General features: G+C 44.4%; 1 protein-coding gene across 1 annotated transcript in view; it reads right to left on the reverse strand.

Annotated features, from left to right (window-relative positions):
- Nucleotides 1-388: 388 nt before the first annotated feature.
- RUVBL1 (RuvB like AAA ATPase 1) overlaps nucleotides 389-25,694 on the reverse strand; it is a 47,990-nt gene continuing 22,684 nt past the window's right edge. Inside the window, exons 9-11 of the mRNA XM_030207226.1 lie at nucleotides 23,009-23,111; nucleotides 2,343-2,434; nucleotides 389-1,154 (exon numbers count right to left, since the gene is read on the reverse strand). Of these exons, the coding sequence (XP_030063086.1) occupies nucleotides 995-1,154; nucleotides 2,343-2,434; nucleotides 23,009-23,111 (355 nt within the window). The 3' untranslated portion in view covers nucleotides 389-994. The remainder of the gene's footprint in view (nucleotides 1,155-2,342; nucleotides 2,435-23,008; nucleotides 23,112-25,694) is intronic.

Genomic DNA, 25,694 nt, shown 5'->3' on the forward strand with positions numbered 1-25,694 from the left:
CGGCGGTGGACGGTTTTCGGTGGGAAGGGAAGGGAGGGTCGACAGGGTCGCAGAAGGGGGATCCAGGGGGCCGTAACGCGGAGGGGTGTTGAATTTGGAGGGAGGGCGGAGTGTGGAACTCGGTGGGAGGGGCGTGAGGGGACATGGGGTGTTGATGTTCTTCGGGTGGGGGTGATTTGGTGATGTGCTGAGAGGGGGGGGTCTGTGTTGCCCCGCTCCCTGCCACTTGCTCCGAAGTGGCAGGGAGCGGCGCACTGACAGCTGTTTCCCAGGCAGGGGGAGGAGTAGGGAAACATGCTCCGCGTGTTTCCCTACTCCTCCCCTTGCCTTGGAATCTGCTGTCAATGGCATCACTGACATCAGTGTGTTCTAAGCTGCCTAGCAGACCACCTCCGAGGGAGCCATGGTCCCAGGCACATTAGAACGTTGGAGGTGAGAATTATTATATAAGATAGTGGGGATATATGGAACATGTTATTGGGGTAAAATACAGCTTTGAGAAATATGTGAGGTGGTCTGTGGATATATGTAATTTATGGATTTGTAATAAAATTTATGGTGGATATAATGAGAATGTTATTTAGAACCAATAATTAGTGCGATAAGTGAGTAGATGATACATATTCATTGGAGATATCCTGAAAACCTGACTGGATCGTGGCCCTCGAGGACCGAGGTTGGACAACCCTGCTCTAAAGTAAGGTAGTAAGTGTCACTATTGAATGATGGCCAGGGGCCTAGGACATCCTCTCTCCTGCCCGTGCCAGCACAGAAGGAAGCTCACAGGTAGAAGAGCAGCTAATTCAAGCAGCACTGGCCACCTTCTCCACAGCACTTTTTAAAACAAAAAGCCTTCTTTGGTTAACAAAAGTTAGCAGTATTGGGGATAACGCCATAAATCCATTTCTGTTGTCTGGGAAAGTTACAAAACTTATCCTAACAGCTAACTGCTGCTGACAAGGCTCCATGTAAGGCCTTCATGCAGTCTCTCCTCTTATTTCATATATTTTTCCTGCTGGTCAGACAAGATTTTTGCTGAAGATTTGGCATCATAGAAAAGTTCATTGATTTCCTCCACATGCTCCTTCTCGATGCCGTCTTTCCCATTAATCTTGGCAAGCAAGTTTGCTGGCGTCAGCAGCTGTACAGCATACCTGTGTGACAAAAAGGAATATGTGAGGTTTACCACAGCACAGTGGCTGAGTCACACTGTGCAGACTGAAATGCTTCCCATCTCCCAGGGACTGCCAAAGGCCTGCCTCGGATCCCTGACCACATAAGCAGAATGTGAAATACATACATACATACATATCAAAAGGCAGCCCCCTTCTCCCTTAAAACAAAAAAACAATATCATACTTTCTGCACCCATCAGAAATTCACTCATTTACTCTTCTGTTCCAGCACAAACAGGAAATAGGTACGTGGAGGAGTATTTTATCGTGCTTTATAATGATCTCTTAACATACCTTGGGCTTTAGGTGAGGTGCGTCATCAACTTCTGGACCTAAATTGATAATGAACACTAGGTCCATCCTGTTTATCCACAAGAGGCCCTGCTTTTTAGCCATTACAGATTTACGCAAGACCCCATAAGAAATCTATGTTTATAGTCTTTCATCTCTAAAATACCCCCCCTCCCAGTTCATCACCTGTTTTTCCCCTTCCTTTTTTAAATACTGCAATGCCGATGGCCTCTAGTTTTCCCCTTGCTTCCCTATTAACTAAAGCTCCTTTCTGCTCATCTCAGATTTTGCTCAGTTCTGACAGTTCTTGCCTCCTACCTTGCAACCAAGACCCTGCTTCATGCATCTAACACTATTTCTGTGAAATCTATGTTACTAACAAATCTCCCCTCCTTCAGCTTCATACCAGTGACCCTTGTTGGGGAACTTCCTTTCCCATTAGTGATTTGTGATGTCTTTATAAAAGCAAATACACCTACTCTGAGAAAGTACACCGTACTTGTAACACTAACAATGCAACACTGAATTCTTACAATGTGCTCAAGTGTTGGACCTGTTTCTGAACAGAAGATTTGGGCTTGAGAACAAAGGCTAGTTGTTGCACCTCAGAAAGGCCAGGTTAGTCCTGCTGGCTAAACTAAGAGTGGCACCCAATATATAGAGCTTTAGGCTCTAGGAAGAACTGTATTCTCACTCAGGTACCAGGATTGCTATGGAGCAGGGTTGATGTGCCATGACAGCTCTATTGAGCCATCTAAGTGTGCCCTACTGCTTGCACTCTGTTGATCCTTTCAGAACCAGACTCTCCGCCCATGCTGGACCTGCCAATTCCTACTGTGCTGGCCATGTTATGACACTGAGCCATACTTAGTTTACCTTAATGTGGACTTGGTGCCAATTTCACTCAGGTGATTTAATGCCTCTTCACTGATGTTGATTCCTTCTGTCTGAGCACGAATTTTTACAATCTGAGAAAGATGCAAAAATTCAAAACTTTTGTAATGGTATAAACATTTGTACGTTACTAGTTCACAAACGATAAATCAACATCTTAACTGAAGTAATAGGATAACAAAAGTGACAGATGAAGATTAGCTACTGAAGTGCAGTAAAGCATGAACTAATCCATCAAAACTACTCTACAGGCCGTCATTAATGTTCCCTGCTAGTAAGACAACGTCATTAAAGCTACATATGGTTATCCAGTAAGTATCCTGCTACTCTGTGCCCTAGATTATTCACTTAATGATAAAGGATGTAATTAAATCAAAACCAGTCTGAAGCGAGGTGATACATGTCACTATACTACACTGGCATTTTATCTTGCCCCAGTCTGCTTGCATGATCTATCTCTTCTATCACGTGTTAAACTACCTCAATCTCATGACTGTTATAGGACCTACCAACAATGTGCATTCATAATGAAGCAATGAAATGGAGCAGAGGACAACTGGGCATATGGGCAATGCAACTCTCCTGTTATTGCTATGGCTGGAGTTCAGCTCGCATCTTTTCCAGTGGTAGCTCAAGGTGAGTTATAATCAGGTGTAGTAGGTGTTTCCCTGTCTCCAGAAGACTTACAATCTAATTTTGTACCTGATACAACGAAGAGTTAAGTGACTTGTCCAAGATCATAAGACAGTACAGCCGAATTTGAATCAGGTTTTGCTGGGTCTCAGCCTGCTGCTCTTCCCATTAGGAACTACAGAGAGACATACTAGACTAGGAAGACATGTGGAAAGTGGGACAGAAGAGCAGAAAAAATAGATGTCAAATGGACTTAGCCAAAGAAGAGACAACAATGCTTGGGGAGGTTGAGGCAGGAAGAAATATAGGCAGAGCACATGTTTAGCACTGCTGAATTCCAGTAATACTGTAGCTAAGGGCTACAGAGCAGATATGGACTCTTCTAGGCCTACATAGGTCACTGAATAATCCATTTTTGATCATGAAACTGTTGGCATGTTTGGCTTATTTTGCATAAAGAACTAGATGAAAAAGGGAAGTAGAGGCACCCCTTAATTAAAAGCTTTTATACGCCACCTACTAGCCTCAAAGAGGCTATTGGTTTACACCATTACAATTCAAAAACAGGTGGAGGAGTGGCCTAGTGGTTAGGGTGGTGGACTTTGGTCCTGGGGAACTGAGGAACTGAGTTCGATTCCCGGCACAGGCAGCTCCTTGTGACTCTGGGCAAGTCACTTAATCCTCCATTGCCCCATGTAAGCCGCATTGAGCCTGCCATGAGTGGGAAAGCGCGGGGTACAAATGTAACAAACAAACAAACATTAACAATCATCTTCAATTAACAACCCCCCCCCCCCTTAAACAAACACTCACACAGCAGCAAAGAGAGAATCCCTCTTTAATACTATCATCCCCTAGATCCAGAAAACAGCCAGGTCTTCAACCATCTATTAAATGACTGATAATCTGGCTCCTTGTCTAAAAACTCAGGCAACTTAGTGCACAATTCTGGGGCCAGAAATGAAAATGCCTGCATTCTCCACCACACCAAACGCATACACTTCACTGCAGGTGCTCGCAAGACAGCACCCTGGCTAGACCTCAAAAACAGTGCCTTGGGACATAAGGAACTAAGCTCTGAGACAAACACACTTTACAGCATTTAATGTTTGCCTCACCTTAAGCTCAAAGCAAAGCAAGTTACAACAGAGCAAGTCATCATATAATACCTAAAACTACATTACTTAGCTTCATAAAAACATTTCCTATAAACCATGCCTTTAAAAATGTTTTAAATTGAGCATAGTAACGTATCTGTATTTTTAAATCTAAACTATAAGCCACATTGAACTTGAGTCTCTTTTTGGGATAATGTGGGATATAAATGCCATCAACAAATAAATAAATAATTAAAAAAACCCTGATGTAATTCTAAAGATAGTTCAATCCAAAGTTTAGGCCCTAAGATTGCAAAAGCTCCCTTATATATAGGCTACAATTTAATGTTACCTGGTCTTTCCAAAAGACCTTGAGAAGCCAACCTAAGCCCTCTGGTTGGATATATTGCTGCAATCGGTCAAATAAATATATTGGGCCTTCTAACTGCAAAGCATTAAATACTAAAAACATATCTTAAAATGAATACACTGTTCAATGAGTAACCAGTGTAAGTCAACTAAGAGTGGTATCACATTATCAAAAGATTCCTCTCTTTCAATAATTAAAGTAGCTAATTTTTTGGGGGGGAAGAAAAAGGCAAATCCTGAGAAAATCTCAAACTAGCAAAAGCTTAATTGGACCACACAGGAAATGTAGCAAATGTTAAATCTTTAAGCAATTTTTTTTTCAACTTCTGTTACAGAAATGCTGTCTATGCAAGGCTTAAAGCTAAGTGATCTTCCCTTTCTTGAAAACCGCAGGACTTCATTACATTCAAGTTTCACTCCATGAAGACCAAAAAGTCAAACACAGCAGCTTAAATCACATCTAGGCCAGTACAGGTAATCAATGCAGAGCATATAACAAAGGCAATGCGGACACCAGTGGGGTGATAGAGATCAACTGGGAGCTGCATCATAAGCTACCAGCAGAAGATGAAGCAAATGCCCTGCTAAGCCCACGTACAGTCCATTAAGAGGCGTATTTTCAAAGCGCTTAGACTTACAAAGTTACATAGTAACATATGGAACTTTGTAAGTAAGTGCTTTGAAAATGAGCCCCTAAAAAGTCCTAAAGTGGTAGGACAGACCATTGGCCCACCGGCCTAAAGTACATCACCTGCAACAGAAGTCACAACAGATGCAAAGAGAGCAATTTAGCAAACACTGTTCTAACCACTCTGCACTGGAGCACGGGAGGACCAAGGCAAAAGCCTACCATTCAAGTTTCCGAGACTTCAAAAATATCTGACTACCAGTGCACATGTGTAGGTGGGGGCTGGAGGGGCAGAATGGCGTGACCCTGCAAAACAGTGATGTCCATTCACCCAGAAGCCTCTTTCCATGACTGTATCAAGTGGGAAGAACCTGAGACCTAATTTAAGCCAATGCTTTTAATAAATATAGGACTGCCATGAAGTCAGTGGCAGAGACAACAGATAAAACCATCAAGGAGAAGAACAAAGGACATCAAGAAAGAAGAAAAATACCAACCATGAGGAAGATGGAGAAGGCACGGTCCCTGGAAAGGCCATCTGGTACACTCCACATTTTTGGGTTAGATGAATCTATATTTTTGGGGTTCATTAGCAATATTGGTTTTTAGAGGTGGTAGAATAATTTAATCAAAACATCCTTAACATGTATCTCTGCCGTCTCTCTTTACCAACAAATCTGTTGAAACAATTCATAATTGGCTTACAATTTGGCACAATAAGTTCCTGTTACCAGAGAAGACCCTGTTTTGTTTTTTTTTTGTCTAAGTGCAGAAGGGCGACTCCCAAAGTTAGTTCATTTAATTCTTGATATGGCACCTATTTCCCAGAGCTCAGCATGTGCTATAACAGCCATGATGATCTTATGTGCTGCCTGGCAATGTCATGGGCTCCACTGAAACCAGTAAGCCCAGTATAGGGAAAGACAACATTGGGTTCCACTGATCACTGGATGTTTTTTGTTACATTTGTACCCCGCGCTTTCCCACTCATGGCAGGCTCAATGCGGCATACAGGGGGCAATGGAGGGTTAAGTGACTTGCCCAGAGTCACAAGGAGCTGCCTGTGCTGGGAATCGAACTCAGTTCCTCAGTTCCCCAGGACCAAAGTCCACCACCCTAACCACTAGGCCACTCCTAGTCAGATATATTTGGGGTTTTGTTTGTAGACAGTTGGGGGAAAAGGTTCAGGGTTTCAGAGAGAAGAGGGAGATTTATATAAAAGATAGTATTCAAGGGTTTCTTCAAGGGCATGAGCTGGTAGTATATTCATGAATCAAATAATCCCCCTTCAAGCATACAGGCCTTTCCTGCGAGAACTGCAGGCACTCTATGACTCCATCTATTCTGTTGAAGTTAATACCACATTCCTGAAAACTTGAGGTAGTGGAGGGAATAGAAGAAGACAAGACAAATTCATGAGGCCAGAAAGATTTAAAAAAAGAGATCCTGGAATTCTTGCCAGAGAATGTGGTAAAAGCAGTTAGCTCAGTAGGGTTTCAATAATTTCCTAAAAGAAACGTGCATAAGCCATCAAGGTGGGCTTGGGGAAAATCCACTGCTTACTTCTAGGATAAACAGCACAAAATCTATTTTATTGTTTTGGGATCATGCCAGGTACTTGTAACCTAAGTATCTGAAGGCAACGAAACAATGTGACAAGGCGGTGGCCTTAGCCAGAAGGTTGCTAGGCTGTAGAGAGGTGTGACCAGCAGAAGAAAGGAGGTGTTGATGCCCCTGTACAAGTCATTGGTGAGGCCCCACTTGGAATATTATGTTCAGTTTTGGAGGCCGTATCTTGCTAAGGATGTAAAAAGAATTGTAGTGGTGCAAAGAAAAGCTACAAAAGTGGTATGGGATTTGCGTTACAAGACGTATGAGGAGAGACTTGCTGACCTGAACATGTATACCCCGGAGGAAAGGAGAAACAGGGGTGATATGATACAGACGTTCAAATATTTGAAAGGTATTAATCCCGGAGATGGGAAGGCGGTAGAACTAGAGGACATGAAATGAGGTTGAAGGGGGGCAGACTCAAGAAAAATGTCAGGAAACATTTTTTCACGGAGTGGTGGTTACTTGGAATGCCCTCCCGCGGGAGGTGGTGGAGATGAAAATGGTAATGGAATTCAAAAATGCGTGGGATAAACAAAGGAATCCTGTTCAGAAGAAATGGATCCTCAGAAACTAGCAGAGATTGGGTGGCAGCACTAATACTGGGCACATTTCTACAGTCTGTGCCCTGAAAATGGCAGATACAAATCAAGGTTAGGTATACATATAAAGTACCACATATGAGTTTATCTTGTTGGGCAGACTGGATGGACTGTACAGGTCTTTCTCTGCCGTCATCTACTATGTTACTATCCAGCTCATAATCGAAAGTGATCGCAGGCCATTTCCCGACACAAATCCGGAGATGGCCGGCGATCTGGGGAAAGCGGCGAAATCGGTATAATCGAAAGCTGCTTTTTTTGACAGCATCGCCGCTTTCCTGTCGCCTCGCCGGCGAAAGTTCAAAGGGGTGTGTCGGCGGCGAAGTGAAGGCGGGACATGGGCGGGTATGGGCGTGGCTACCAGATAGCCGGCTTTCGCCAATAATGGAAAAAAAAAAAAAAAATACGGCGTTAAGCAGTATTTCGCCGGGTTTACTTGGTCCTTTTATTTTCACGACCAAGCCTCAAAAAGGTGGCCAAACTGACCACATGAACACCAGAAGGAAGCGGAGATGACCTCCCTTTACTCCCCCAGTGGTCACTAACCCCCTCCCACCAAATAAAACCCACTTTAAACACTTTTTTCCCAGCCTGTATGCCAGCCTCAAATGCCGTACCCACCTCCATGACAGCAGAATGTGTTCTGTCCTCCGACAGCCTTTTCCTGCTTGTGATGTGCCTCTGGGGTGAGTGTGACACCTTTTCTGTTATTTGCACTGCAGAGTCACATCAGCAATGCATTGTGGCGGGTGTAGGTATTGGTAGTTGGTAGGCTCTACTCCCCTGGTGCTTTCCCCCTGCTTACTGGGTCAGAGTGTGCCCTGTTTTGTTTCCTGTTGTAGTCCATGCGGTAGTGGCCATTTTTGTAAGCCAGTTTTAGTTCCCTTTCCTGTGTTACCCACATTACAGAACTTATTACCTTGAATGGTGCTGAAAGAGGGCATTGTACACCATTGTGCCAGCTCTGACCTACTGCTAATCTTAGTACCAGAGGACTCTTTGCCAGTGGGGCACAACCTCTGATCTGCAGTTAACTGTGAGTAAACGTGCATATTTCAAGAAAGGACCTTTTCAGAGAGATTAGTCTTCAGGTGTGAACTGGTGTGTCAAAGTTATACAGCAGCAATAAGTCCTAGAGGCTGTATGCAGGTCCCTGGAGCAGTTTTAGTGGGTGCAGTATATTTGTGGGTAGTGGGTTTGGGGGGGGGGGGGGGGGGGGGGGGGTTGGGGGGCTCAGCTCCCAAAGTAAGGGAGCTATGCACGTGGGAGCTTTTCTGAAGTCCACCACAGTGACCCCTAGGGAGCCCGGTAGGTGTCCTGGCATGTCAGGGGGGCCAGTGCACTAAAATTGCTGGCTCCTCCCATGACCAAATGCCTTGGATTTGGCCAGGGTTTGAGATGGCCGACATAACTTTCCATTATCGCTAAAAAACGAAGCCGGCCAGCTCAAACCCCGGCCAAATCCAAGGCATTTGGATGGCCGGAACCGTATTATCGAAACAAAAGATGGCCGGCCATCTTTTTCGAAAATACGGGTCTGGCCAGCTGTTTGTGGCACCGCCAAAATACATCGCCAGCCATGTATTTCGCCGGCGTCGTTCAATTGTTCCCCTCTATGTAACCTGGATTAGCCACTGTTGGAAACAGGATACTGGGCTTAATGGACCTTTGGTCTGTCCCAGTTTTATCTTATCTTGGGGGACTTATTACCCGTCTAATCCCTTCATAAGGTTCGAAGTGGGGTAACAAAAAAAAAAAAAAATTACTGCCACAATAGCTAGGAATTACAGTTTAACAATCATTGCTAAAATGAAGGAAAAAAAAAAAGAAACTATCAGATCTCATTAGGCAAGCTGTTCCAGAGTTCGCTGATAAATACGTAAGTGAATTTGTTACTAACATTTTTAACAGAGGGGAGACCAAAAGCAAATAATTACACTTGGGTTTATTTATAGAAAGCCACAACAAATTAATCAAAGGGACACTGGGCTTCTAAGGTTTTGAAACTCAAGACACACCACCTTGAAATGTATTCGAGCCTGCAGTGGGAGCCAGTGTCGTTCTCTAAACAGTGGAGAGGCATGGTCAAACGTAAGACTTACAATAAATAAACCTTGCAGCCATATTTTGAATAAACTGAATCCTATGTACTAATTTTGCAGAAATATCTAACTAAAGAGAATTGTAATAGCCAATTAGTGACAAAATTGACAGCTAGACAATGATTCTATAATGACCAGGAAAAAAACAAAACAAAACATGAATGCACTAAGCTTCAAAAAAGATTTCTGGACCAAACTATGAACTTGAGGCTCCATCGTCCTTGAGGAGTCCAAAATCATTCCCAGGAATGTTATTTTCTACACTAAATTGGGTTTCCTCAAGGTTTGGAATAAACCTTGGATTATTCAAATTCAAACCAAATCAAAGAATTTTGGTTTTGTCTGTATTAAGTTTAAAGTCAAACAGACGAAGACCATTTGCCGATTTTGTTAATACAGCTAATAACATTACCATAGATAACCTGCAAATCCTAACGAACTGGAGCCAATAACAAAATGTCATCAGTGCAAAACAATAATTCTTCACCCAAATTCAATGCAATCTGACCAAGTGAGCTCATATATAGAGTATATAGGAGCTGAGCAATGGCAATGCTTATGTTTTTATGACCCTGGCAGGCCAAAGAGACAGTAAAGGCCCCATTGCTTTCCTTTCCACCTGCCACCCCTCATCAAAATATGCTTAACTCCTAAAGATGAACCCACAAACCTGCTACATTTAATCTAATCTGTTGATTAGCCTTAAAGCTTATGAAGTATCAATTCAAAAACCCTTGCAAAGCTAAGGAACAAGATAGTGCCAAAAAAGCTTCTACATATAAAGCTCCAGGAAGTGCACAAGTCTCTGTGCAGTCTGTATTACCAGCTGAGTGATAAGGGGCAGACTGGATAATGATGTTGTGTGTTGTAGTGCTGAGATAACTCTGGAACCGTGAGCCTCATATAATACAGGTATTTTTCACTTTGGCAGCTTCGTAAACAAGATAGCAAGAAGCACTTGTTAAATTAAGCCTATAAACACACATATGGGGTGTGTACTGCCCCCCAAAATAAAAAAGTTAAAACAGTTTTTCTGAGAGTAATTCCTGTTTGTTAGCTTTTTAAATTCTTTTTTTCCAAGTTTATCCCTGATTCAAGAGGTTTGTACAGAGATTTCCCTTAAGCTTCAGCAAATGAGAATAAATAAATAAGAAGGCACAAGACAAACAGTGAATGCCATGGCCAAAACCACACAGTGCATCTTTAAAACTAGAACATGTTACTTACCAGGAAAAACTGGTCAAAAAAGGACCAACTCCTAGATTAAGTGTTAATTCGCATGAACTTTACAAATATTCAGTATGATGGGACATCTAAAGACAAGCACTTCAACCAAAATTAAACATTACATTTAGCTTCTAATGTACACTGCTCACTCATTTCAACAATAATTAATCTTACAGACAAAATGGCATCAGATTCAAAACTGCCTCCTCCATAACCTTCTCAGAGGAGCAATATCTGTTGGCCACAAAGAACTAATGTCAAACAACAATTAACGATAACATTATGCCTTGGTTATTGGGAACACCTCACATGCGATTTCGTAAGAGATTGGGAGTGTGGTAGCCGTGTTAGTCCACTCTTAAGGTTATCAATAGAAATCAAACAAAATAAAACATGGAAAAGAAAATAAGATGATACCTTTTTTATTGGACATAACTTAATACATTTCTTGATTAGCTTTCGAAGGTTGCCCTTCTTCGTCAGATCGGAAATAAGCAAATGTGCTAGCTGACAGTGTATATAAGTGAGAACATTCAAGCATTGCTATGACAGTCTGACAGGGTGGGAGGATGGGGGTGGGTAGGAAGTATGCATGGGGACATCAAAGCATATCATTGATATTCTAACAGGGTGGGTGTGGATAGGTGAGGGGAGGGTGATCAACAGAGACATACAGCTTTATGGTTTATAATGGGCTAGGAACCCCAGGTCCTTGTTAAGTCCTTTCTGTTGGGTGTTAAAATATTCAATCATTCTGACTTCAAAGGTCTTACGTTCTTGTATGGTTTTAAAGTTACCTTTCAGTATTCTCACTGTGAAATCACTGGTACAGTGTCCTGGTTCTGTGAAGTGCTGTCCCACCGGGGTGGGGGCCCTACTGGCTGTATTGTTCATGTGATGTCTATGTAAATTGAATCTTGTCTTAAGCATCTGGCCTGTTTCTCCAATATAGCATCCTTCATTACATTTTTTACATATTTCACAGGACCCCAAAGTCATCCACAAAGGAAAGATATTCAACATAAAGGGATCTTTCACTTGCTCATCTTCCAATGTGGTATATATCATTCAGTGTAAAAAATGTAATGAAGGATGCTATATTGGAGAAACAGGCCAGATGCTTAAGACAAGATTCAATTTACATAGACATCACATGAACAATACAGCCAGTAGGGCCCCCACCCCGGTGGGACAGCACTTCACAGAACCAGGACACTGTACCAGTGATTTCACAGTGAGAATACTGAAAGGTAACTTTAAAACCATACAAGAACGTAAGACCTTTGAAGTCAGAATGATTGAATATTTTAACACCCAACAGAAAGGACTTAACAAGGACCTGGGGTTCCTAGCCCATTATAAACCATAAAGCTGTATGTCTCTGTTGATCACCCTCCCCTCACCTATCCACACCCACCCTGTTAGAATATCAATGATATGCTTTGATGTCCCCATGCATACTTCCTACCCACCCCCATCCTCCCACCCTGTCAGACTGTCATAGCAATGCTTGAATGTTCTCACTTATATACACTGTCAGCTAGCACATTTGCTTATTTCCGATCTGACGAAGAAGGGCAACCTTCGAAAGCTAATCAAGAAATGTATTAAGTTATGTCCAATAAAAAAGGTATCATCTTATTTTCTTTTCCATGTTTTATTTTGTTTGATTTCTATTGATAACCGTAAGAGATTGGTAAATGCCACGTGGGTGCTTTCTCACTCATGCTGCCTCCATTTGAAAGTGAAAATGGACAGTTAATAAATTAGATCTTTAATCATTTAATAACCTACTACAATAGTTTATGAGAGTGTCCAGACTGATGTCGCAAGCAAGCATGAATTATACTTGAAAGTAACACAAGCACACTAAGAGAAATACATATTCTAGATAAGAGGATTATGCAGACATCATATATGTCCGAACAGCTACTAGACTGCAGTCAGTGCGAAGCAGAAAAAAAAATATTGCCCAATGCCATCAAGATCTGTCACAGTTTTAAAGCCATACTACAACACATATTTAAAAGTAAAATGGAACAAAAGTGACAGGCACGGAATTTCTTAGAATATTTGAAAGTCATTTGAGAAGAGAAGGAAAAGCAAAACTCAGTACCTCTATTCACCAATTTACTAGGCAATAATGCACAAGGATGTTTTTTTTTGTTTAAACATTTGTACATATACACATAGCTTATAGATTTATCTCTTAAAACTAAAATGAAAACACAGGCAGAAAAATGTTAAAGGGAAACACACTGATGCTATTGGGTAAAGGTTGCTGGAGGTACCTCTAACTAATTTATTGGGCAAGAGGCAACGTCATTAAAACACATCTGCAAAAGATCTTATCAGTGTCTACAAAAGGTGCCACCAGACTCCATTTTTACATGGTGACAACTTTAAAGGATTTAGACATCAGAATGCTCAATTCAAGTATCTGAGCAGAGTTATTAACTTATTTAAACTTGTGGACCTTGCATATGATTTAGCTGCTCCATGCAGTGAGCTTCATAGGACAAAAAAAAATTACATATAATCTCAAAACTATAAAACCACAGAAGATCCTCCTCCCTTTTAGCCATATGCCATGAGTGGGAAAGTGCGGGGTACAAAAATAAATCAATATGCACAGTAAGGTGAAATTAGATCTTACCTGCTAATTTTCTTTCCTCTAGACCCTCCAGACCGGTCAAGACGCGTGGGTTATGTCCTCCTACCAGCAGAGGGAGACTGAGAAAACACTAAGCTTTTGAAGCCTGTATATATAACCTGTGCAGAACCTCCACTAGCCAGTATACCCCTGACAAAGCAGAGAAACAAAAAACACTAACAACAACTAGCAACCCTGTACGTGGTCACAGTAAACTGCAAAAACAAGAAACATCTTCCGCTTGCTCTTACGGAAACATGTTCCTTTGCCTTTGATAAAACAGTTGGGCTTCTACAGGTGGACTATCAAAGAAGAGCCCCACCTGTCCCGGACTCCTATCACAAAACAGAAATAAACAGTCTGCAATTAGAGAAACAACAATTTACAGCAGCCAAGAATTATCCAACAAACACACCTCCTGGCCTCCAATACAGACAGGGCGGGCTCTTGACCGGTCTGGAGGGTCTAGAGGAAAGAAAATTAGCAGGTAAGATCTAATTTCACCTTCCTCAGCGACCCTCCAGACCGGTCAAGACGCGTGGGACGTACCAGAGCAGTAACTAACTTATGGGAGGGACCTACTAAGGCCAGAGGTCAAAACTGCTGCCCCAAAGCGCACCTCGTCCTTTGCATGCACAGGAATCCTATAATGCTTCACAAAGGAATGCAACGAAAACCAAACCGCAGCCCGACAAATATCTAACAGAGAAATCATACTATTCTCCGCCCACGAGGCTGCCATTCCCCTAGTGGAATGAGCAGACCAGCCCCTAGGCACCACAGGACCCTTCACCAAGTAAGCAGATGCAACCGCCTCCTTCAACCACCGTGCTATGGTCACCTTAGGAGCCGCTGCACCCTTCTTTGGGCCACCATGAAGAACGAACAAACGGTCAGAGGCTCTGAAGTCCTGAGTTCCAGAGAGATAACAACTCAAAACTCTCCTGACATCCAGCTTGGCAATACCACGCTGCTCCGAATCTCCAGCCATATCACCCAACACTGGCAGAGAGATGACCTGATTAACATGGAACTCGGAAACCACCTTGGGCAAAAAAGGAAAGCACCGTCCGCAACGAAACCTTTCCCTCAGAAAGGACAAAAATGGTTCCCTAAAAGACAAAGCCTGAAGCTCTGAAACACTCCGTGCTGAAGTAATCGCCACCAACAAGACCGCCTTTAAAGATAAATCCTTACAAGATGCCGATACCAGAGGCACAAACGGAGGCCTGATCAAAGCATCCAAAACTAGCTTCAAATCCCACGGAGGCACCATCCGTCACTGAGGCGGACGCAGCAACTTAACACCCTTCAAAAAACGCACTACCTCAGGCACAGACGCGAAGGACTTTCACTGAAGCTTCCCACGAAAACATGACAAAGCTGCCACCTGAACCTTCAGTGTAGACAAGGCCAGACCTCTATCAACACCATCGTGCAAAAATTCCAAAACTTCCGCCACCGAAGAGTGAAACGGCCGAACTCGATGGTCTTCACACCAGTGCTCAAAGATTCTCCAAACCCGGACATACGCCAAGGAAGTGGATCGTCTACGGCAACTCAACATCGTAGCAAAGCCACTGGACGAAAGCCCCTTCTTCTTCAACTTGTGCCGCTCAAGAGCCAAGCCATAAGCGAAAACCGAGCCGGATCCGGCATGATTATCGGGCCTTGACACAGAACTGATCCCAACAAAGGCATGGCCGCCGCCCCTGCCAACCGCACCAGGTCTCCATACCATGGTCGACGCTGCCAATCCGAAGCTACCAGAATCACCCGACCGGAGTGATGTTCGATGCGCTATATTACTCGACCGACTAACAGCCACAGAGGAAACACATACAGTCACTCCCGAAGCCAAGGCAACAGAAGAGTGTCGATTTCCTCCGCTCAAGGGTCTCTTCAGCGACTGAAAAAAAAAAAATCTCTGAACTTGCGCATAGCGAGCCGTTGCCCTAAGATCACCGAAAGTCCCCAGACCGACACAACTCACTGGAACACTGACCGAAGAAAAGACCACTCTCTGGGATCTAGAGTGTGCCTGCTGAGATAATCTGCATCTATGTGACCTACCCCGGCCACATGCGCTGCCAAGAGAGCCTGAAGATGAGTTCAACTGCGCCGCCAAGGCTCTTTGTTCCCCCCTTGACGGTTGACATATGCTACTGCCATGGCATTGTCACAGAGCACTCGGACTGCCTTGTGGCGAACCACCGACGTCAAGGCCTGGAGCGCCACCCGAATGGCCCGAGTTTCCAGCCGGTTGATGGACCACTCTGCTTCTGCCCGAGACCACCGGCCTTGAGCTACCTGAGACAATGTGCCCCCCAACCTTGCAGACTGGCATCCGTGACCATTACCAGCCCCTGTGGGGACTCCAACGGCATTCCTTTCCCAAATTGCGCGGACTGAGCCACCAGCGGAGACTGAGACGAGGGGCCACCGACAGCGGACAACACATTTCCAAGTCCTGCGACAGAGGGGACCAACGACTGAGCAGAGCTGACTGTACCTGACGCATGTGCGCCCTGGCCCACGGAACTACCTCTATGGTCGCCGCCATCAGGCCCAGGACCTGACGATAAGTACGGGCCGTCGGCGCCTTCTCTGCAAGGAACCGACGAATCGGACCCTGTAACTTGGAACCAAAAGGCTGCACAAAGGAAAGTGAAGATAAGCTTCCGTCAAATCCAGGGAAGTGAGAAACTCTCCTTTCCTGACCGCACCAGTGACCGACCGCAACGTCTCCATCCGGAAAGAGGGCACCTTGAGTGCCGCATTGACCCTTTTGAGATCTAAAATGGGACGAAAAGTGTCCTCTTTCTTGTGGACCACAAAATAGATCAAATAGCACCCTGAGCGTTGCTGATCTGAAGGAACAGGAACCACGGCTCCCAACGCGAGCAGCCACCGCAGAGTGTCCCTCACTGCTGCCCTCTTGCTCCAAGACCGACAGAGGGATTCCAGAAACACTTCGGGAGAACAGCTTTCGAATTCCAGCGCACATCCGCCTCGAAACACCTTGAGAACCCACTGATCTGACCTGATTTGGGCCCAACTCTGGTAAAACAGACTCAGCCGAGCCCCAACATGCACCAGAGCCTGAGCCCGCACACCTTCATTGGGAATTGTGGCCTGAATACTAACCTCCCGCGGAAAAGCCACGCCCTCCGCGATGACTCTCACGAAAGAACTGTGTGCGCTGGAAAAACCGACCCCTAGAGGTCCTACTACTATTAAACATTTCTATAGCACTACTAGACTTATGCAGCGCTGTACAAATTAACATGAAAAGACAGTCCCTGCTCAACAGAGCTTACAATCTAAATTGGACAAACAGACAGCTAGGGGTAGGTCCCACTCGATCTGCCCGGCCTATACCGCTGAGCCTCCCTAAACCGTCCCCGAGAGGAACTAGTTCTGGCCCCTGCCTTGAACCGAAAATCTGGAAGCCATAGAACCTTGGTATCACTAAGACCTCACACTAACTTGTCCAAATCTTCTCCAAAGAGCATAGCTCCCTTAAGTGGCAGAGACCCACAACCATAGCCATATTTTTTGTCTGAAGTAGGCAACAAATCATAAAAGCCTCAGACAAAAAGGATGAACCCATGTCCAAGTCGGCTACCTCCTGACCCCCAGAAGAACCAACATCTACCGAATCATCCAGGAGCTTCTCGGCCCAACGAAAACATGCCCGAGCTAACAGATCCCCACAAACCGAGGCCTGCAGGGCTAGAGCCGACAAAACAAAACTACGCTTGAGAAAAGATCCCAACTTCCTATCCTGAGGATCACGGAGGGCCGTTCCTCCATCAACCGGGATAGCCGTAGCTATAATTACTGCCGTCACTACTGCATCTACCGTGGGAGCCTTAAAGGAATCCCTATCGTCCTGAGGGAGGGGATAAAGCCTCGCCATTGCCTTTGCCACCTTACACGGCAAATCCCATTCCTGACAAATCATCTCCCGGAGATCCTTGTTCATAGGGAAGGATCACGCCTGACGCTGAATGCCCTTCACCAACGGATCCTGGACAGTTTCCCCCAAAGCCACCTCAGGACCAAACTGAAGGGTGGACGACACCTGATCTATGAGTTCTGACAGCTCATCTCTATGGAAAATCCGCACTACTGAAGGATCCTCTCCAGGAATCCAACAATCCTGCTCCTGAGAGCCGTCAATTCCATCTGACTCCCCCAGATCACTAAGCGCAGCTTCTGCAGCTACAGGAGAAAAACATTGCCTGTCCTCTGACCACTCTAACCGTGGTCTCTCAGCCAAGACGGAAATAGCCCCCTCTTCCAATTGGGGGGGGGGAGGGGGGGGTCCCGATCTCCAGGCCTGATACCGCGTCCAGACAAAATCTGGAGGAAAGCCCACCATTCCTGGACCGTCATTAGGCCCTTTTGTGCCAAAAACGGAGGCCGCAGGCCCAAAACCAGCCGGCTCCACGGGCCGCGTCAGACTCAAGATGGCGGCTGTTCCCGCCGAAACTGTTCCCGCTGACAGCGGCCCTGCCTACGCTCCCGCTGACCCGGAGACCTCCCGACACCATCGATCCCTCCGCGGTCAAGTCGGGGGGTGCCGCAGCCACCTTTATAGGTGCACCGCAAAGCTACACTGAGCGCCCGGCGCCTCTACCCCTCGTCACGAGCACGCGCGACATCGGAGGAGCTGGGCCGCCATAAACCACGAGGGAAGGGAAAAGCTGTTCCGCAAACGCGCCAAACCAAAACTCACTCACACTGCAAAAGCAGTGGAGAAAGCGCTGCTCTCTCGTTCCAGCAAGGAATCAAAACCCCCGTTCGGTCCGCTGAAATAAAGAAATAAATGCCCTTAAAGGCACAGTACTCCAACTCTGGCAGCTGGAAATTGTAAGGCACTCAAGGCTACAATACTGAGAAAGCAGCCGAGGCACAAAGCTGCCAAGCAAAACGAAATAGAATAACTGACCTTAAAGGCACAGTACTCTAATTCTGGCATCTGGAAATTGTAAGGCACTCAAGGCTACAATACTGAGAAAGCAGCCGAGGCACAAAGCTGGCAAGCAAAATGACATAGAATAACTGACCTTAAAGGCATCGTACTCTAACTCTGGCATCTGGAAATTGTAAGGCACTCAAGGCTACAATACTGAGAAAGCAGCCGAGGCACAAAGCTGCCAAGCAAACAGAAATAGAGAGCAGCACAGGGGGAGGGACCCAAACATAGGTGTAACACCCCAGGGGGAAAAACTGGGCCCCACCAGACCCAGGGCCCCAAAGCACCTTTTTTTTTTTTTTACACACACACGTACAGGGTACTGCAACAGAATAAAGTTTGGAAGGAAAAAATCCTACGACCCAATGACAAACTACCTCACCAGATTATTGGAGACTGCACAGGCTGTCAACTGCTACCTCTGCTGAGACTGAGAAAATACTGGCTAGTGGAGGTTCTGCACAGGTTATATATACAGGCTTCAAAAGCTTAGTGTTTTCTCAGTCTCCCTCTGCTGGTAGGAGGACATAACCCACGCGTCTTGACCGGTCTGGAGGGTCGCTGAGGAAATAAAATGTTTTAAGACCCTTCTTAACATTCATTAAATCTCTTACAGCTGATATCCCTTGGAAAAGCATTCCAATATAAACAAGGACAGTCTCCCTTCCCTAAACCAAAGTACAACCAACAAAGCTTCACTTTGAGACTACAGTGAATGAAATCACAAAATCATAACCCTTAAACCAGGACACACAACTTCTGAACCTCATAGACCAACAATAAAACGTTGTACTGGATGGAAAATGGACAGCAGATAAAGACCAAAATGACCCATCCATTCTGCCCCGTAGACGTCTGTCTACCCCGGCTATATGAAATCTTTGCTCTCCTGCTTACCAAGAGCAATGCATCTGTAAGGTGTGAAGAATAGTCCGTGTCTGACAATGCATTTCTTCAGAATGGAACAATGCCAAATACTGCCAATTCTCATTTTTGTCCAGGTCCAGGCAAGTTTACAATAATTCTCTTTTCAGTTTTTCCCTCTGCTAAAGGATGTAAGAGATTGAAAATTTATGAATTACTACTGGCACATTAAGCGCCTAAATTCTGGCAAAGAATTTTCTTCCTGTTTCTCTCAATTTGATTTTTATGCTTTATTCAGGAGGAAGCTTAAGACTTACTTTTTCCAAAAGTTTGTTTTAAGTAATTTAGAGATTTCTTTTTGCAGTAATTCCTGGGAGATTGTTCTGGCTTCTTAACAAGTGCTGTGAACTGCTTAGAACTTTGTTGTTATAGTAGTATACAACAGTGGCATAGCTACGTGGGGCCAGGGGGGGCCTGGACCCCCTGCCAACCCCCCCTCCAGCCGCCAACCTGCCGTCACCTGCCTTTGCTGACGGGGGACCCCAACCCCCGCCAGCTGAGGGGAGGGGGGTTGAGGGTCGTCGGCAGGGGGGGGCAAAGTTGGTGGTGGCAGAGGCAGGGGTGTCAGAATGGCAGGAGGGGTGTCGGCGCCACCGGGGGGGGGGGGGGGGGGGGGAGCTAAAATGTGCCCCCTCACCTCGGGCTCTGGACCACCCCCCCCCCCCCCCCCCCCCCCCGAAGTCTGGCTACGCTCCTGGTATACAAATATCACTGTTATGGTATGTTGTTTTAGTGAAGGAAAATCTTTTTCGTATACCATGATACATGTGACATTTTATTGTTGTTACTTTAAGAGCATAAATAGATGTGGATGAAACATTACTAAATATTTCTCTACCTAGAAGGGAATGTAAGAGGTGCCCTGCTGGCACACAATGGTCTACCCGCTATCATGTGTCACCCACTGTACTTTTTCTAGTTCTGTTATAATGCATGCAGTACTTAAGGCGCAGTTACACTATGGACCGTTACGGAGAAATTTATTCTTATTTGTTAAATTTCTTCTCTTTGAATCTTGCTAGACAAGTGCAGATGTGTGGACAGTATGGCTTAAACCAGCAGGTGGAGACAAAGAACCACAACTTTCCAATCACATCACCACATGATAAAGGGGTACAGCAGATGAGGCACCTGCCAGTACCTTTAGGTCAAAGAATTATTATAGAGAAAAACTCCCTCCAGCTAGGAACAGAATAAACTAGGTACACTTCTGAACGAAGAATAGATCCTTTTAAAATAAAACACTATATATCTTCTCTTGAAGCCACAAAGTCAAAACTTGCGAGTGTTGTGTCCACCAACCAGGAGAGAGAGAGAGAGAGAGAGAGAGAGAGAGAGAGAGAGAGAGAACAGAATTTGTGTGCTGTGCCCTAAGAGGGAACTGTGCAACTCCAACACCTCAGATTTAGGTTTATCCTCTGGAAGCCGTTGAAGTTGAATCTGTCCCAAATTCTTAACCAATTTCTAAATCTCCTCTTCAAACAGCAACTTGCCTCTAAATGAGAGCTTACTAAGACAAAACACAGAAGCCGAGTCTGCAGCCCAATTTTTTTACCAACAGGAAAGGCCTTAGTGTCACTGCAAGAGTTGTTCCCTATGCTGAAGTGCCAACTAAATCACAAAAAGCATCAGTTACATAGGCTAACTTACTTTGATACAGGCAAAGTTATCCGTATCTTGAATATGCGGGTCCTGCTCTGTGTTAAGCACTACACACTGATGATTGAAAGCCTAAAGTAGCTATGTCAAATGGAAAGCTTCAAGGAAGCCTCTATTCTGCAATCCTGAAGATCTTTAGGGGCTGTATCGCTCTCAACTGGAATGGGAGCCCTCTTACAGACAGCAGTCACTAGCGTATCCACCTTAGGCTGCCTGAGATTATCCTTTTCCTTAGGAAGGAAAGGACAGAGCTTAGAATTGGCACAGGCAACAAGGAACCCTCCTCTATTAGGGGAATCTCATTCTGCCAAAACAAGAGTTTGTCAGCTTCATGTATAGGAAAGGATTGAGGTGGCTTCCTAGTCCATACCAAAATGGGATTCCCCAGAGTAGAGGCCTCCTGGGCTCCTTGCTTTGCTCTTTTCTAATTTCTTGGTCTTCCACTTGACTTATTTTCTCTTTTTCTTCATAGTTGGAGTTCTTTTCCTTATTTCATTCAATTTTATTTGTACACCACTTTGATTTTACAGAAGGTGGTATATTAAATGATGATAAACTAAACTTCAAAGGATTTAGAAATCAAGGGAGAGAGACCTTTACCACATGGGAATTTCCCCTTCCTCCAAGGGCTCATTGAAGCAAGAGGTCCTTGAAGTCACTGACACCTGAATAGAGGGCATAGCTGAAACCAAAACTAAGGATTCTGAATCCAATTGCTCCAACCTCAAATATTCTTAAGCTGATTTCTGAAAAGTCCATTCCAAGAACTGTAAGCTTTCTTTAAGCTAATATGTCCGATAGCAAAACAAAATCCTGAGGAAAAAAGTAATAGAAACTCCTAGAGCTACTCTAAAATGCAAAGTTTGATTGTCTGCACCTTGCCTTTCAGGTTCCAAGGTATTTTGAGGCAGCAGAGGGGCAACTGGAGAAGTGGATATGCAGAAGACAAATGGCTTCCAGCAATTTCTGTGAGGCAAGTGCAGGCCAGCCCAAAAGAGAATAGCCTCTCCAAGTGAACAGTCACATCTGACAGCGCTAAAAGGATTTGTCCTTCTGTTCCAGTAACCCTACTGCTGATGTGCCAATCTGAGCACCACATCTACAGCAGTGCTTAACTCCCTCTGCTGAAGCTGCCAGGTAGGAATGGGAGCAAGAGCTGTGCTGCTAGTGAACCGAAATGGAGCAGTCGGCTTAAGACCGTAAGAACTGCTCCTAGTAAAGCCACACTCCTGCGCCCCCCCTCCCCCCCCCCCCAAGGAAGGATGAGTAGAGACAGAGGCATTTAGAATATTAGTCTTAAAAGAACAGGCTTATCCTTCACAAAAAATTTTTTTTTTACTTGATCCTCAGTACAACTTAAAAACAAAAACAACTCTCGTCCAGGTGACAAGGCAGGAAGAAAAGAACGGTAGAACTGGGGGAAGGAGGCAGGGCGTATCCTCTGTGTATATCCCCCTACAGGCTAAGAGCCACTCCAAACTTTCTTCACCTTGCTCTATCATCTTTCTGGAATAACTTACCCATCCTTTTATGAACAGAGAGATTGCTTCCAAAATGTGAAACAATGCTTGGTGCTTCTGGAACCATGGTGACACTCTGCCTTATGGTAAATAGATTTGCCACTTTTTTCCTCTCTTCTTTCCCTGATTGATGGAATGTAATTTTCCTCCCTTTCTCTCTCTCGCTTTGTTTAATTTAACCCTCATTGTTGCTTTGTATCTGTAAACCAATAAGCAGTGACTATGATGAGGTATATCCAAAATAAACTGAAATCTTGAATCCACTGGATGCTAGCTAGCCAACTGGACACTAACCCACGAGATGCACAGAAAACCATCTTTCACCTGCTGGGGACAAAGAAATACTGAATTGTTAAAGCCACTGCTTGTCTCTGGGATCAGTAGAATGAATCTTGCTACTCTCTGGGATTCTGCCAGGTACTTATGACATGAATCAGTCAGTCACTGTTGGAAGCAGGATACTGTGCTAGATGGACCATTTGTCTGACCCAGTATGACTAGTCTGATCTTATGTACACAGTGCCTTCATAGGGCAGAGCCCACAATTCTGTATTCACTATCTCCACCTGCTGGTCTGGTGAAGAGAAGCAGCTGTTAGCATGCTGGGATTCTGTGCATAATAAATCCAGTGTCACTTACCTGCTTCATTTCTTGTGGCGAGTACTGCATTGTTCTAATAATCATCACTCTGTCCAGGAGATCCAGGGGTATCCCATGAGGAGATACTATATCTTCTGTGCCTCTAAACATACACAAAAGAAACAAACATTCACGTACACAGTACAGGACATGGTATGTTTTTGCCAAAATTTGGAGTTACATTTACAACAGAGGAAAAACAAAATTAAAATTTCTACAGAATATATAGAATGTAACAGCATGAAATAATTTATCCTGTCTCTTAATCATAGAAGTGAAAAAGGCCCTTTGCCAACTCCCACTGTTCTAATGGTATGCCATTCAGCCAGCCTTTTTAAGCTGCAGCCTAGCTATAATATATGGGGTCTAGGCATTCTGCCTATCTCAAACTTTTGTTGGCGGGGAGAATGTACTTGCGTGATAAGAGCATACATACATGCAAAGAGTGAGGATTTCTTAATCATGGTCAATTCTCATGCAGCAAATAATAATAAATTATGTGTAAAGATATAGTATATTCCACTCCAATATCTATCCCCAAGATTAACACCATTATAAAACAAACCAGCAGCATACAACACTTGTATATTTCAAATATCCTTTCAATTAGATTGTTCTTCTTAAAAAAAAAGTGTATAAGGTTCAAAGTTGTCAGGTCTCCTTAGATTACCGGATAAAGAAAGAGCAACTGTCAGAAATCTTTAACAGCTTTATTGAAGACTGAAAATGATCAGTAAATAGTTATGATTCATAGTGATATTTACCAGTAGATGGCACTCTTTCAGGATGGGAAAAACCAGACCTGAAAACATCTTTGAATCACTGTCCAGGGAAGTTAGCTCGCTGAGGAATCTACCTGCAGGAGGAGCCAACCATTTATAACTACTCTGAAGCCACAGAAACATAGAAAACATGACAGCAGATAAGGGCCAAATGGCCCATTCAGTCAGTCAGCCCATCCTCAGTAACCACTAACTCCTCCTTTTCCTAAGAGATCCCTTGTGCCTGTCCCATGCTTTCTTAAATTCTGACACAGCCGCCTCCACGACCTCCACTGGGAGGCCGCCTATTTCATGCATCTACCACTTTCCATGAAAGAGTATTTTCTTAGACTCCTCCTAAGCCTATTTCCTCTTAACTTCATCCTATGCCCCCTCATGCCAGAGTTTTCCTTCATTTGAAAAAGGCTCACCTCCTGTACATTAACGCCACTGAGGTATTTAAACGTCTCTATCATATCCCCTCTGTCCCGCCTCTCTTCCAGAAATACTGAAAATGATCCCTATCTGGTCTGCCCATCACACCATCAGGCTCAATTCTATAATCCCTTCATCACCCTCAGAGATCCTCTGTGCTTATCTCATGCTTTTCTTGAATTCAGGTACTGTCCTCATCCCCACCCCCTCCACTGAGGCTGTTCTAGAAAACCTAACTGCTGAACCCAGAAATAAATTTTGCTAAGTTTGGTACCCATTTTTCCCATGAATGACAAGAGATCTGTGCTGTGTTGGAGGTGTTTATAGGGAAATCTCTTATTCGTTTCTAAGGAAAGCAGGTGGTCAGAGATTGCCTAAAACGTTTTACAGAAAGCTGAAATAACAGGATTAAAATGTGTCGCTCTGTAGGAAACAATTCTTTATTATGGGATATCACAATTGTTTTCATAAACCCTGAGCTGAGTGAGAAAAATCTGCCGACATAGGAAAGCATGGTGATTCAGCTGCAAAACCTTTACAAACTTTGTAAAGGTTAAAATAAGGAGATTTTCCTTTCCTTTCTGCACACTCACTATAATTTTACTGGAGTCTCAGTTCAAAAGGAAAGATTTAAAACTTCCAGCAAATGTGTCAGGAAGTTTATTGTTGCAATTTCACTTTCAACTAGCCTGTTATGCAGAATCCTAATGGGATCTGTACAGCTTACTCTGCGGTGCATGACGTCAATGATTCAGGTAACTGGGTTGTTAAACACCTCACAGCACTGCTTTCACACAGCATGGCAGAGAATATACTCTGGTAACATGTTAACTACCAGTTCTGCACTCTTGATGCTGGGCAGCTACCACTGGCAGAGTAAAAGAACCCAATGGAAGAAACAGTACTGCATGGCACCAGTCAGAAACTGCTCCCTGATCTGCCGTCTTTCCTGAGGCACCACTCTGTACCACCTCAAAGAGCTGCACGACACTGGAATTTGCAGCAGTTTCTCATCAGATTTTTAAGACCCTATTATTCCTCCTCACAGAACCCTGCTAAGCATATTAGACCAATGTTTCCCTCAGCCACAAGCTACTTCCCAAGTAATCATCCAAGTGCAAAGAGAAACAGACTGCAGATTTCCAAGGCCACAGTCTGCTGTTAATGTATCATGTCAGAGTAAAAGTCTCCCAGTCACTCACTCTGCTGCACTCCGCTGTTAAAATAAATGAGCGGCCAGGAGACAGAGGTGCATTAGGTAACAGCCCCTTCTGCAGGGATGCAGAAGTAGGGTTACCCTATGTCTGGGTTTCCCCAGACATGTCCTCTTTTCAAGGGCACCGTCGGGCATCCGGGCGGTTTTTCATTGTTTTTCTGGGTTTCCGGCAGCGCCGTGGCAGGCACACAAGTACATGCCAGTAGAGTCACCTAATCTTCTGGCATGCATGCGTGTGATGTGTCCTCCTGGCCAGCAAGAAGATCCTTGTGCA

The sequence above is a fragment of the Microcaecilia unicolor genome, chromosome 6 (genome assembly GCF_901765095.1).
Source record: "Microcaecilia unicolor chromosome 6, aMicUni1.1, whole genome shotgun sequence".
NCBI lineage: Eukaryota > Metazoa > Chordata > Amphibia > Gymnophiona > Siphonopidae > Microcaecilia > Microcaecilia unicolor.